At 35.8% G+C, this 15,484-nt stretch overlaps 1 protein-coding gene across 1 annotated transcript in view; it reads right to left on the bottom strand.

Annotated features, from left to right (window-relative positions):
- The window catches only part of LOC117120304 (voltage-dependent calcium channel type A subunit alpha-1-like), a 187,190-nt gene that overhangs the window by 102,816 nt on the left and 68,890 nt on the right, over nucleotides 1–15,484 (bottom strand). Inside the window, exons 5-6 of the mRNA XM_033265323.1 lie at nucleotides 4,444–4,549; nucleotides 1,943–2,082 (exon numbers count right to left, since the gene is read on the bottom strand). Of these exons, the coding sequence (XP_033121214.1) occupies nucleotides 1,943–2,082; nucleotides 4,444–4,549 (246 nt within the window). The remainder of the gene's footprint in view (nucleotides 1–1,942; nucleotides 2,083–4,443; nucleotides 4,550–15,484) is intronic.

The raw sequence follows: 15,484 nt of genomic DNA, 5'->3' as shown, positions 1-15,484 counted from the left end.
TATTCTACTACGCGACTGCCCCCGACGCACACCATCGCGTCTGCGTTTAACTCACAGAGGCTACGTTCAGACCTGTGAGATACGCCAGGCGTATCTAACGCCAGGCGTACGTTAATCCTTGGTGTAACTAGTGAGATGTCCAGACTGGACGATTAATGAACGCTAGCGTAAGTATTCGCGCGAAATATTCGTATTCGTAAAGGCCAACTCAGACAGCGTCGGCCGACGCAGCCCGACGCGATTTGTTGTCGCGTCGGTCTGTGTGAGTTAAACGCAGACGCGATGGTGTGCGTCGGGGGCAGTCGCGTAGTAGAATATTAAACGTGTTTAATATTTCTCACGACGGCTTAAGACTGTCCCCGACGATAAATCGGGTCGGGCTGCATCGGCCGACGCTGTCTGAGTTGGCCTTAATTCGCGCATTTTATTTTCTGTTTACATCTAGGTTTATTTTGATTGGTCAAATATTGGCTGAGTTCAAAATCACCGATGTGTGACTGTCGTAAATCAGTGGCGTACGCTAATCTGGGGTCTGTTGCTGGATTACCGTACGCCAGTGATTGCGCGATAATACTGGCGTTCGCTACGCCGCGCACAAGTTCACACCACTCGATTAACGTTATGCTAGCGTAAGTCGTTCTGTCTGAACATAGCCACAGACAGACCCGACGCGACAACAAATCGCGTCGGGCTGCGTCGTACGACGCTGTCTGAGTTGGCCTTTATTCGATAGGGGCGCTTATTCAATCGGGGCGTTTATTCGCGCGAGTACGGTAAATAAATAAAACCAGTGAAACAACATTCATTTACAGTATTACAAATTAAAATGCCCTGCTAGGCTAGCCTAATATAATGAAAATGGATCTTGTTATTTAGGATAACAATATATTATTATATTGACACTGATGAAACAATGGAAGTACAACCCTTATGAAGAGATATCCACTATCCATCGTTGCAATTCAACTTACTAGTTCGGGCTAAGCCTACCTAGGCCAAGAACTACGTCCATCTGTTCATGGACTGAGGTCAAGCAAGGAGAAACGTCAGCCTCGCTCAGCATGACCCTCCCTCTGGGAACGGGTCTTGGTCATGGGCCTACGCCATGCTATTGGTCCCGGTTTTTGTCGCATATTAACAGGGAAAGTTTAAAAGAATAAGTTTTCCACTCAGTATTAACTTTTGTATTATATTTGTACTGTACGACTTCATTTCTCTGACGTTTTATTCACCAAAACATCTGTTCGTATCCCTAAAACGAAATCCGCGGCATGAACATAGTCGACGATGTAAACAAAGCCCACTCCAATTATTTCAAGAGGTGAATTTCATGTTTCTATTGAAAGGTATTTATTAATCTTCACATATTATACATTTGTTAAAACAAGAAAGATATGGTAAAATATATTGTAAATGGAAGAAATTTGTTTGTAAATTCGATTATGTCCTACAATTTTACAAGACACAATTTTAACATGAAAGATAACCCCTATGCATTAGTCGAAGAATTTAGATGAAATCTGATCCAATATTTTGAGGGCGATCTTTTACTATCGCAAAGCACAGTGATGAAAAGAGTGAAAAGCCCGTGACTTTTTCATAAAGCCATTTTCTTAATTTTTACCCACTTTAAGCTTTAAAAAAATGTCTGGACCAATTTTTCAAAAAGGGGACCAATTTTATGCATAAAATTACATAATTTGGACCCATTTTATGCATAAACTTACATATTTTGGACCCATTTTATGCATAAAATTACAATAATTTGGACCATTTTTAAAAATGTAGACCCATTCTTGGACCCATTAACAAAATTGTGTGACACTGTCCCAAATTCCCAATAGCTGGCTACGGCATTGTTTATTAGTATTCTTGAGCTCCCACCTGATACACTGAAATCAAAAGAAATTTATTATTAGGCCTATATAATATAATTACTCACCCAGAAACTACTACTACGAAATCCATGATGTTCCAACCATTTCTTAGGTAAGAACCTTGATGTAAAACGAATCCCTGCCCCGTAACTTTGATGACGAATTCAAAGCAGAAAATAACTAGGAAATAGAGTTCTGTGGCTTCCTGCATAATGAAACACACGAAAAATCTGTTAAGTTCTAAGATGTTGCCTGGTTTAACAGCTTATAGATAGGCCTACATAAATTTGAAATTAAAGTTAAAGAATCCATTATACATATTCAGAATCAGAAAACGTTATTATCAAAAGAAGAAATTTTACATCCACGTCACATAATTATTTACATTTTCCGATGTATTTTTCTAAAAAGAAAAAAAAATATGGAGATCGTCTGGAGTGCCGTATCTATATTGTATATATTGTGCGATTAGATCAGGGGTTCTCAACTATATCGCAATAAGGGCCAAAATTGTTCTCTGAATAAATTTGAAAGGCCAAGAGGTGCACTTTGGCGCGTATGCGCCATCCGAGCCCACATGTGCAAACTGGGGGAAGGTTTGGGAAGAGGTGTGTCCCCCTTCCCAAATTAGGCCTATGATTTTTTTTTATTTTTTTTTTTAAATAATAAGCCGCTAGACTCTCATACAGGGCATATTGACCTAGGACAGTTGGCGTGTTTATGATTTCTTTTTCTTTGCCGTTTGCTGCAATAGCTCTTCCGATTTGATTGGTTACATCGCTACAATTTGTGGGGCAATATATAGGCCTGATGCAAAAATTATTAAGGTTAGAAATCCAAGCTCAAGTTTAACGGAACATTTTCGGCTTGTACTCGCAGACCACATAACAGGCACTCGCGGGCCAACTGCCAGTTGAGAACCCCTGGATTAGGCAATGCAATCTGTAGCCTACCGTATATTCAATATCCTAGTTTATATATACAGAGTAAAATGTACACTATATTGTAGCCGCGCTGAATATGCGTCACCGTGTATATACATTTTCCGATCAATGTTTATCGATTTTACTATTCACGTGTTAAGTTCAATTACATTAGAATTACAGAGGAAAGACCGAATTGGCATATTCAAATAAAATTAACTCTATTAGAATTATTATATCGAGTAATGAAGTTGCGAACGTTCATTTTTATCCTGAAACATTGTTGTTAACACAGGCATAGGTTTATGTTAATTGGATGGTGAATTCGTAATTATGTTTCACTTTATTCTCGACTAGTGAAACATTCATTGTGTCGGGGGCCTATCGAATTAAGGGTACTTATGGGATACTTTGCATTGTGGTGAAGACAGTCCGATAGGTTAGTAAATTTGAGAATAGGTTACCATTATGTTTTTCATTAGTTATGTGTTTGTCTTTAACTCGGCATCGTAAGGATGATACGTAAATATTGTACAAAAAAGGGGGGGGGGGCGCTCGAGATTCTTGTGCATTACTCAATGTTTTAAACTATAATATGTTTCCGGGGGTAATCAATAATCCTCGCTAGTGTTCGTCTTAATTATAATTGTTGGCATGTCCATTAATGAGAACATCGTTTTAGAAAGGTGGGATGGGGCGTGGACCAAACCATGCTATAGATTTACGCAGAGCTAGTGTGCTTTTTTAAGTACCATGTATACGCCTATTTCATATTGTTCGAGTGACGACATACTAATAAGAACAAAGTTCATTATTCAAATCCAGAAAGGCAGTTCATTAAGTTGTTCTTCAATTATAATGTTAACATGGAATGGTTGCAGTGAAGTGTATCTTGTTAGATTGTTAGTAGATATTGTTCGAGTCTGCATTAGTGAGTACCCGAACCGTAAGGAGACGTGTCCTTCTGAAGAATTTTGAAATATATGCGCCGACTCCTGTTTTGACATTTACGCAAATACAACCGTTCCTTCTAGATTTGACATTTAAACACACACACTCAGCAGCAAAGCACATGATTTTTTTCTCGCAGCTAATGATAACGGTTTAAAGTTTAAAGTTTAATTTATACTCTCTCCAATGTTTAAAAAAATATCGAAGACGACATCAGAAGAAAACGAGACTTACACTATCCCTGTTTGTAAAAACGAACATACCGGTGGGCTCTTCATCATTGCCATAATAAGAAGTGATGTTGAAATTACAACAAATTAAAAATCATTAATAAGTATAAAGTACAAAACTACGTGAAAAATTGTGTATGCATTTCACAGTAATTTTGTGTTTAACATAGATAGCTGAAACTACTTTGAAACGCTTTAGAAAATGCAAATTGCGTTAACATAACAGTTGAATTACCGTTTGTTAATATTCAAAATAATGTATGAATGAGTTATACTTAATATGCACATCTTTGATATCATAGTCTGTGCTTGTACAAAGTTTGAAGAAGATCCTAGCACGGAAAGTACCCAAAGTGCCGGAAGGGTGGTTGGGGGTTTCTTTCGAGATTGCTTTGCAAAAACATAGGAAAACGGACAGCAGAAGGGAAAAATCAGAAGAGAAAAAAACATATATCAACTTACCAGTTGTATCGCAAGTGGTGTTTTGTCATTTTCTGGAAGATGTGTCTCCAATGCTAATACAACGCAGTTGGCGATAATTGTACACAAGATCAAATATTCAAACGGCGTAGATATTTTAGTTAAGGAATATCAAGAAATGAAATGGTAATTTTCATTGAAAAAATGTAACCTTAACATCAAGTTCAACGACAGGCCTCCATCGATTGCATGCATCTTACATGGTTATAAGAACATACTTGGCTACTGTAGTAGGTATAATTATATAAGCCTCAGCAAGATTTAACATTTCACAATGAAATAAAAACATATATAGGACTATCAGAAATATAAAAAGTTATTAACAGTATCATATTGCATATTGCTAACATATTATAATAAATTACGACAGGATAATAAAATAAAGGCAACCTATAAGAACATGCAGATATGCAATTTATATTTGGGACAGGCTAAATTCACTGTACTTCAAAACAGTTCCTTAAAGCATAACAATATTGATGATAATATATACTGTCTCTTATACACATCTAGATGTGTATAAGAGACAGGGCTTCTACTACAGCATCATTGGTGGTAGCGGTAGGGATTATTTCATCGTCAATTCTGAGACTGGTATAATTCTGACTCAAGGAAATCTAGACTATGAGAGCAGCAACCAAGACTTTGAACTCACTTGTTATAATTCCTATTACAAACATAATAAAATATTATAAACATATTTTTGTTTATTTTATAATGATCAAAACATGCCTCCGACAATCTGTTGGATAGCTAAATAGGCTTACATATTATAGATTATATAACAAAAATTAAGCTTTGGATATAATTTATCACCATAAAAACAATGATAAGACTAAATTGCATTACTTACTAAACTGTGTGTACATTTGTAATATATTATTTATTTGAACAATTTTCATTTCTCCTAATGAATTCATAGCCGGAGTTAGCTTCAACTTTGGCAACCCTAGCTAAAAAGATACACTTTCTCAACTAAACGGATTCTTAAAATGCATGCACGAAATCCTGTTCACCAGACCCCAGCACCGTTGAGGTATATATTAACTGACATTGCATAAATTATAAAACCAAAGTTTTCCTTTCTGTTTGATATTCAATTACTATACAGTGTAACTCTACTCGAAAAAAAGACCATGCTATCTTGATTACAAGCCCATGGGCTTCTTTTCGAGATGGGCTTCTTTTCCAGATTATTTTTGCAAACTAAAGAGGAAGGGTGGTTGGGAGTATCTCTCGAGATTGGCTGCTCGAGATTAAGCCCACTGACTTCGATTCGAGGTTTTATGCTATTTCCCACATGTTATTATAACTATTATATTTTATTATAATCATCAAAACATTATTATTAAAATTAGGCCTATTAGTATTACTATTTTTATTCTTATTATTATTATCATCATCATCGTCATCAACATTATTATTGTCATTTTTTTTATTTTTTTAATGACTATCGTGTGCGCTATAACATACCGGTAAACATATATCAATACCTCTATGTTAGATTTTGTGGAAGTGTCTCTCAGCGCGCGTAATGTACGTTACTGCAATTAACGATGTAAGTGGTCCATTAGCCAGGCGTGGGTAGTAGTCAGTGTACGATGTACACTTCATAAACTTGTTAAAGTGGAATTCCAGAGGGCTCAGTAAATTGTTGTCACGTGATCACGTGGCACAGCAGCCACTTGTTCTACAATGTCTTGTGTAAATAAAATGTGTGTCGTAATTACGTAGTACGTACAATTCTCATCGCTACACAATCGCTTTGATCATACGTATATTGGCAAACGACACTAGATGTTTAATGGGCTATGTATATAAAACAAATTTCATATTATGGTTCTCATCAACCCTATAAATCTGATTAGTAGCGCAAGTATGACTTCAAAATTAAAGTATTTCTTACACTGACTAGGCAACGTTATTATGTCGCGCGCAACGCGGGCTCCCACGTTACAACGACACGTTCATATGTAAATAATTCTACGCAATGCATTACCACCAATCACATTGTGGTACTCAGGATAGTTACATTTTACAACCGGCACATGATAAGAACTTTAATATGCCGAATTAAATGATGAAAGAGGTATTAGTATATAATACACGAATTAAGCTGGTTAGAAGAGATGACGTTTATTAAGGAGGTAATGTACACGAACCAAATTGGGCGTGTCTTTGCAGATAACATGAAGGCCCCATAGAAAATACAGACATACGATAGCAGACGTGAGTAACGAGGAAGACTTGAAGAATTCTTTCGTATCCGTTTCGTTGGCTTATGTTTGAATTATCTATATTACTCCATTATAAAGCTTAGCCATCTACATATAGCAATCTTTATGTGAATGTTTCACAAGTGACAGAGCGACAATTTACGTGAGCAAATCACAGTAAAATCAAATTGTACCACTGAAAGACAGTTTGACATTATGTTAATAACGAAGGACATGAAATAGTCATTTTCCAATGCGCACTTCTAAAAGCACTCTCGCACGTTCATGATTATTTTAGGACATTTTGCTACATGGTTTATTATTGCGCAATGCTAACGTTGGATTGTTACTTTTTACAGAATTCAACTATGTTTATAATAACCAAGACGACCACCGCCTTTGGAAAAAAATACTGCAATTAATTAATTAATTTATTTATTCATTTATTTATTTATGTTAGCCAGGGATAAAATCGTAATATAAACCTAAACTTCAATCTAAATGTCGATCTATTTTTTCGATTTTTTTTTTCTTTCTGGAATATACCGTCTTGAGCTCCAGATATAGCTGACAATCACACTAAGCATCCGTGTAACTTAATGATCAACAAAAACAATTTCACAGCGTTGAAGGATCATGTTACTTAATTTGAAAAGTAGATTCATTTTAATTCGTAAGCAGTATACGATGTAGTTTCTCTGCGTTTACACCCACATAAGAACAGCGTAAGTGTGCTTAGATGAGTCAACAGAATGCATAAACAATTTGTAAACCCTTAGGCATGCTATAGGCATAAAATCTAAATCTATTAAAATGTTGTGAAGCTAGCCCCCTGTGATCACGCTAAAATTAAAATAAACATGGTACATTAATTGTCACTTATTGTGATAAATAATAAAGACAAACCTGAAGGACAGTCTGTGGTCTATCTGGATTCATGTTTGGCTGTGTTTTCTGTAGTGAAAACATGATTAATGAAATCAGGATAAAACTGAGAGTTTTGATGGCGTCCATCGTGTTATTTTTAGACACATAATAAAAAAAAATTCGAATATATTGATGGGCATTCCATGGGAATTACTAGATGACCTTCCTCCAGCACTACGTTACGGTTGGCTCAGTGGTACACCATAAACATCCCGGTACCCCAGCAATTCCTATTCCTACAATATCTTAACTTATTAAAATTAAAGGCTTATGTATTCAAACAGTAAGTCGGTATTTAATATTAAAACATTTGAATACCTAATCGCCATGGTACAACTGGCATTATCTGACCCAAAATAATTAGAAAATTGACACACGCACTCTCGGTACGTTCCATCATGGACCTATTAATAAGATTCCATCAATTCAGAAATAAATTGTATTTATGTAAATGTTTTACCTCACTCACCTTCATATTGAAATACAAAGCATTTTATACGTCTAGACCTATTGTAATATAGCATTATCAGGCCTCCCAGACATGGGACACCATTGATCACGGCAACGGTGACGATGTTGTTGATGATGATAATGATGATGATGATGATGATGATGATGATGATGATGATGATGATGATGATTACGATGATGATGATGACGATGATGATGATGATGACGACGATGATGATAAAGATGATGATGCCGGTGAGGATGATTATCGTAATGGAGGTGATGATAATGATGATGATGATGATGATGATGAAGATGGTGATGATGACAGTGGGGGTAATAAGGATGATGATGTTGACGACGACGACAACGATGATGATGATAATTATTATGATGATATGATGATGATGATGATATGATGATAATGATGATGATGATGACGATGACAAGGATGATGCCAATGACAGCGATGGTAATAATGGTAATGGAGGCGATGATAATGATGATGATGTTGATAAATTACCATAGCCTAATCTAGGCCTATTTTAGCAATCAGTGTTAAGATATGAAAAATACCGAACGTTGAAAATTACATATTAAGTATAAACAAGACATTCTGCTTGTAAATTACACGACGCGTTATCTGCTGGCTAAATTCGTTACCATTCATCGCCTAAAAGCATATCGTTAAGCGTGCATGAATCAATACCGGTAGCTATTGAATATAATTAAGGATGTATGTTTTGCGTTATCATGTTTATGTCAAAGTTGATCAATCCGATATCGACCAGTGGCGTAAAGACTATGCGCTCTCAGGGCCCCCAGTCCCATCGTTACGCCACTGAAATCGACTTATAACAATAACATGCTCTAAAACAAGCGACATTCGTGTATATTTGTCTAAAGTAATGGACCTATATATACGGGGTCTGCCGATATAAACCATATTTTTTTAAAATATGAAATAGTAATATGATATAGTATATGGTCAATAAAGCCGTTGCTAAAGATAAAATACACTAACGATGTTATTTATACCCATTGTTTATGGAGCCCAGTACTGTATTGGCAAAATGAGTAGGCCTACTAGCATTTCCTTGGGTAGCATACAGTACCTAATCGCGCATTGAGCATATACAAACACATTGCCACAACATCCAGGTACCTAATTATTCTCCTGCGGTGGAGAGACACAAAAAGTAAAGTGCCTTGCCCAGGGACACAAGTGGCATGTACAGTAAAAGATTCAACCAACGACCTTTAGTATGTCCGAACCACGAGTGTGTGCGTCAACTTTACCACAAAGTTGTGACTCGACGTGTAAAGTTGAATGCCATAGCTGATGCCTGGGTTCTAGTGTTTAATATAAGATATAGCTCTCCTACTTAAGCCTTGTAATTAGAAAATAATATAAAGCATTTATTACAAACAGAAATTCCACGGTATAGGCCGTGAAATTTACTTTCATGTACATTGTTTGATATTTTAATAAGGGCTTCGTTTTAGCTACGAAGTGACAAGGTGCCTGTAACCTGTAACAATCAGGGGCGGATTTAGGGGGGGGGCGGACCGGCCCCGCCCCTCACCCTTTTTGGAAGATAAAAAAAGAAAAAAAAAGGGAAAAAAGAAAGAAAAAGAAAAAATGTTTACACCTTTTGGGAGGTTAAAAAAGGAAAAAAAGAAAGAAAAAGAAAAAAAATGATAGCCCAGAATGCCTCAAATTTTATATTCGGACGTCTAGAACACAAAAATTCCCCCGGACCCCTACGACAATGTTGTCTCAATCGGCCCAACTTTCGCCCGCCCCCCCCCTTCCGCCCCCCCCCCCTTTTGGACATTTCTGGATCCGCCCCTGACAATATACGAGCTGATGTAACAACTAATACAGCTGATGGCACTACTGAATGTCGAGCAATAAATACAATGAAAACATTAGTAGGTCAATAGTACGATAATGCATTTTTTGTGGAAAAGTGAAAACATTCTCATTAATATTGAGCGATTTAAAAAAAAATCATAATATGTTGGACTTATATAGCACTTTTATGCAAACGGCTCTTCCAATGTTCTAAGCACACTCAACTTTTATGTGATAAAATTGTGTTATGTCATATTATTACACTCACATATCAGCATATCACATTTTTGTCATTGGAACATGACCCGGGGCATGACACTTTATCTTCGTTTGTCTCTACGCAGGAGTACAAACGGGTACAGGCATATGCTGGGAACAGACTCAATTGCGAGGAGGAGTGGCGATCTCCAATGTATTGCACAGTCTGGCCACAACGCTTTACAAAGAGGGATGGGCACTCCGAGCCCGTACAGGTTTGACTAGACCTACCTCTACCATGCTCAGCTCCCTAGACAATTCCATAACTTTGCAGCCAGTAATCAGAGCATTTTGTGTTTCAACCTGCCGTGGGGGGGGGGGGGGGGGGGTGGGTTAGACACAACCGCTCGGAAAGTGCATACATCAGTGTATAATAATATATTTATGCTATAGTATGATAGGTCTCCAACATGGGCCTTTAGTATGACCAATGTAGAATAATATATTCGATTCCAATATTAAATGCGAAATCTGCGGCCAGGCCCCTTATTTACGACCGCCTGTGATTATTACATTAGTAGGCCTACTACATAATTGCATACTTCATTCACCACACAACATATCGTCACTGCATGTCTAATCACATGCAGCTAATTATGTCAAGAAAAAGAAATACCTTTGCTTAGTCACATTCACCTACATTTCCAAGGCTCATAATTAGGTGCAAAGCGTCTGGATTTTTAGTCAGTTACATTGCAAAAATGTACCATTATTTTCATGTTCATCAACATCATCATCATCATCATCATCATCATCGTAATCATCATCATCATCATCATCGACCACATCACCTTCCTCATTCTCATCCTGCTTTTCATAATCATCATCCTCCACCTTACACTTCTCATTAATATCATCCCTACCTTGTTTATCCTCATCATAATTAACCTCATCATCTTCATCATCACCAACCTCCTCATCCGCCTTATCATCGATCATGCTCATTATCTACATCACTATCATTATCATCATCTTCATCATCATTATCCTCATTATAATCAATAGTCGTTTGCTTCATCACCTTTATCATTATCCTCCTCTTCCTCCTTATCATCTTCTATGTTTTCATCCTTCATCTTTATCATTCTCATCATCTTTTTTGTGGCTATCATGCCATTGTGTATTTGCAATACTTTAGAAGTAACAACACTTCCTAACGGCAAAATCTAAAGCAGTACATTTTGAATCACAGCTTAGTCGGAAGAGCAAGTACCAAATGTAACCGAAATCCTATCAAATTCAACCATTTAACTCCTACTTTTGGATCCTTAAAAAGTCGGCTTTATGAAACATATCATCACCTATCTACCATTATCAGCTGTAGTGTTAGCATCACTTTCATCATTATCATTTAGGGCCTATTATCATTATCATTTGTAATTATTCATTGTTATTTATTAAGAACAAAAGCTGCATTCATCTTTATGGCGATCAATGAATGTCGCCAGGCCAAAAATAAACTACCAAACGAACAAGAATTTAAATTTCTTATTCAAAGCTTGTCATTATCGACAACTCAACAAAGTGGTAAAATAGACACGAAATAGAAACAGTTAACACAAGAATCAATAGCACACGAGCTTCAGTAAGCAGCGGATGACCTTGGCAGCTTGCTTTACAAGTGGTAAGTAGACTGCAAAGACCATGTGCTCACGCCACAAGTCCCCAGTTATCCTCATATGTCCGAAGAATATAGCGAATACTTTGCAATGCAATATTAAATTAAAAAATAATTATATTCATTATAATGAACAGCACGGACTAAGAAATTGTAAGCCTAAGGCAAAAGACGCATATTCCTACATGGATAATGGATACATTACCAATTTATGTTGTATACCATTACATGAAGATTCGTCAAGATACAATATATATGTGAATATAAAGCTAAACAAATATAGAAAATCCTTGGACAATATATAAGGCAAATAGTGTAGTTGTGTATCATACACTAGTGGAAATTATTATACGAATGTTAGATTAATGCATGTAAAGATTCCCGTCCTTTTGCACACGAACCGTATAAAGGTCGAGCAAAAAAAATAGTGCACGGTTTGGGATAGGAAATGACATTGGTAGTTACAGTGATGACAACACGATTGACTTATAATACAAATTATAAAAATCTCGTGGGAGAAGACAGAAAAATCAACACGACCCATATCATGTGCAATATGAAAATGAAAAATATTGTAACTGTAATAATCAGAGTGATCTAAATGCTGTTTACAACGGCTACACCTGTGATACAAGCATTGCAGTGTTCCCAATTTAGTGCTTATTTATGTTATATTTGGGCACACAACACATGCACCAAAGATTTAGGGAGTGGATTTGATTTATTCGTGAGAGAAAAAAAATCCTGCAACCTGACTGGAATTGAACACAGGACCCTAAGATTGACCGGGGACCGGGCAAGCATCTTAACCACCAAGCCATTCAACTCCACTCCACTATTCCACTTTATTATTTTATTTTACTTATTATGCCTATTATTTAAGCGCCTTGAGACAATCTATTGATTTGATTGTATAAAGCGCTACCGTATATAAATACAACTACATTATATTTTACATTACAGTGGCACTGCACCATAGACAGTGGTTTTGATCGCCCTTCATTCTGACAACTTCATTTTGCTAGAAATAAGCTGCATACGGTACAGGGATGATATATTGTGCTGGATGTTGCGTTTTTTATGTTTTCTATAGACCTATGACATTTAGAAAGATTAAATATCACTATAGAATTCGAATAGCACACGAGCCATTTTAGAAAGAAATGTTTGAGACGTTCTAGACCTCTTTTCATTTTCTCTATAGTCAGGGATACAGAATTACCTACTCACAATACCACGTTCTCAATATCATAGCTAAATCATTCACTAACAAAATTATTATGTCGCAGAATACGCTTATTCCTTATGGAAAGACAAGTGGCGAAAGTGCCTTTCTCAAGGTCACATGCAGGGGAGGATCCAATATTTTTTTTGGGGAGGGGGAGGACTACCTACAATTTCTAGTGGTTGGAATAAACACCATCATCGGAATATCGTTTTCTAATGACGCGGGTGTAACCTTAAATAAAAGGTTAAATTTAGGCCGGCTTACTAGACTAACAGTAATAAGGTATTATTTCACAGTCAAAAATCACATGTTGATAACATGTTAGAGTGGGGCTCAAAGTCTGATCATCTCTATCCCTCTAAACCTGTCCCTGATATGCGCAAATCCAGACCGGGAAGAGATAAATATAGTTGACAAATCATCAGTTTCACCCAATAAATGTTTAGAATGTAATGTGTATATATGAGAGTAGCCCATCATCATTGCTGATTTCACTGCTGCGCTTCACAGCTTTATACGTATATGCAAATGATATCTAACAAATAAAAATAATATTACTGTATTCTAAAACAATAATTAAAATAAATTAATTATAAAATAACAACAAATCATAATAATGATAATAATACTGTAGTTACATTTAATTATATTAATAATAATAAATCAATGATCATAGTAATAATAAATAAAAATAAAAGTGATATTGATAAAATGATTAAATAAATATCAGTAAATATTATAAAATAACAATAAACAGTTTGATCTTGAATGTGATCCACTTGATGAAGCTAGCGAAAGCTTGTATCTAAATACTTTTCGTTAGTCTAAAGAAGGTGCTACTATACTTATTTCATTTGTATTTCAATCATAACAATAGCAATTTTAACAATAACAAAAGCAGCAATAACAATTTTAAAAATGATAAAACTAATTAATAATAAACATTGAATGTATGTAACAAAACAGTTGACATAAAAATGTACTGTAATATCACATTAGGCATTAGTATCTGGGCCAATGTAAACACTCTTTGAAAACATTAGGCTTACCACGTTTTTAATGTGTCATAATGCGTTTTCGTCCGAAGAATAATTTTCTGCCTGCACTCTATCGAATTAGAAAGAGTCATTATATATATATTTTTTAATCCAGACAGCTTAGAAAATGATATCAATTATAAACATTGTTTAAGAATAATTTATTTTTGTTATTTGAATGCAGTATTTTGAGTGTATAGTTATGCCGGCGTTTCACTGAAGCCTATAGCACCTGTCTCTACTCTGTTGGATACCATGTCATAAATGAGATTTTTTTTTCAGCATAAGATAGACGAGTAATAAGGATGATCTAAATTGTACAGTTATCCCGAGGCTGTTAACAAATTAGTTTCTGTCTCTCCAAAATAAATAATACATGTACTATGTTCTGAACCAAATAAATTAGGGTTAAAGTTCGTATGATAAGTATAATACATCTAAAAAATTTAATGAACAGTTTATAATATAAGCATAGGCAATCTCTGCTCTACGTGAAAATGCTATGTCGTCCAAAATAATAATTACACGCCAGCGTTAATTAACTTTAACGACGAGTAAGAATCCATCTCGCTGTAATAACTACCTGCAGAAAGCTCCATGTTAATATCATATGTCCACATTAGACAGGCATCAAATGCATTCGCCATGATGAGAATTTTCTAGCATACACTATATGACAATTCATAATACGTCTGAAAATCGAACGACGCGCCCCAATGCACAAGCCCATCGATATATCGATATGCTACGCGACATAGCTTTACTTTATCCAATTAACCGAATCCAAGATAAACGCACAGTATTCATGCTGTTAGTGTATAGCTATATTAGGAAAGACATCATTTAGGCCTTGTTTAATCTTCTAGGCTTTACATCTCCTGTAAATATCTTGTTTGGATGGTCAAGAGATCTCTTTCAGCTAGACTAGTGTATACTGTACCTTTACTATATTCCACTCTCCCCCCCCCCCCAAAATAATAATAATAATAATATTGTTCTCTCTTATTTTTTCATTTTAAAATTATTTAATGGGCTTATGGGTTGTCAATCTAAATGTTGCTTATTGAATTTCAGAACTAACATTATCGCATTGGTAAAACGCATGTGGTTGGTAGGTACATATTTAATACTAGGTCTAGTTGAATTTTGGGCCTAGCGCTTTCAGCCGTGAAGGAGATGATGAACACCAGTATATATCTCGTATTTATTATGTATGCGGTCGCTGGCAATACAGATTGTCTGAAACTGTTCAGCGACGTGATCTCGTCACGAAACGTTATTTGAATAACACAAGAAAAAATCATAAATGAGAACTCGCCACTCTGCACAATATTGAAGCATTGCGTTTTATATTACTTTTCCAGACTCTTCATTACACATGTCACAGTTTATTTTATAATCTATTTTGTTATATTAAAAATTATAATACGC

Source organism: Anneissia japonica, unplaced genomic scaffold (assembly GCF_011630105.1).
Source record: "Anneissia japonica isolate Jap-2015-1 unplaced genomic scaffold, ASM1163010v1 scaffold288069_len450862_cov184, whole genome shotgun sequence".
NCBI classification, from domain to species: Eukaryota; Metazoa; Echinodermata; class Crinoidea; order Comatulida; family Comatulidae; genus Anneissia; species Anneissia japonica.
Note: the sequence above shows the minus strand (reverse complement) of the source record. Positions and strands in the feature narration are given on the sequence as shown.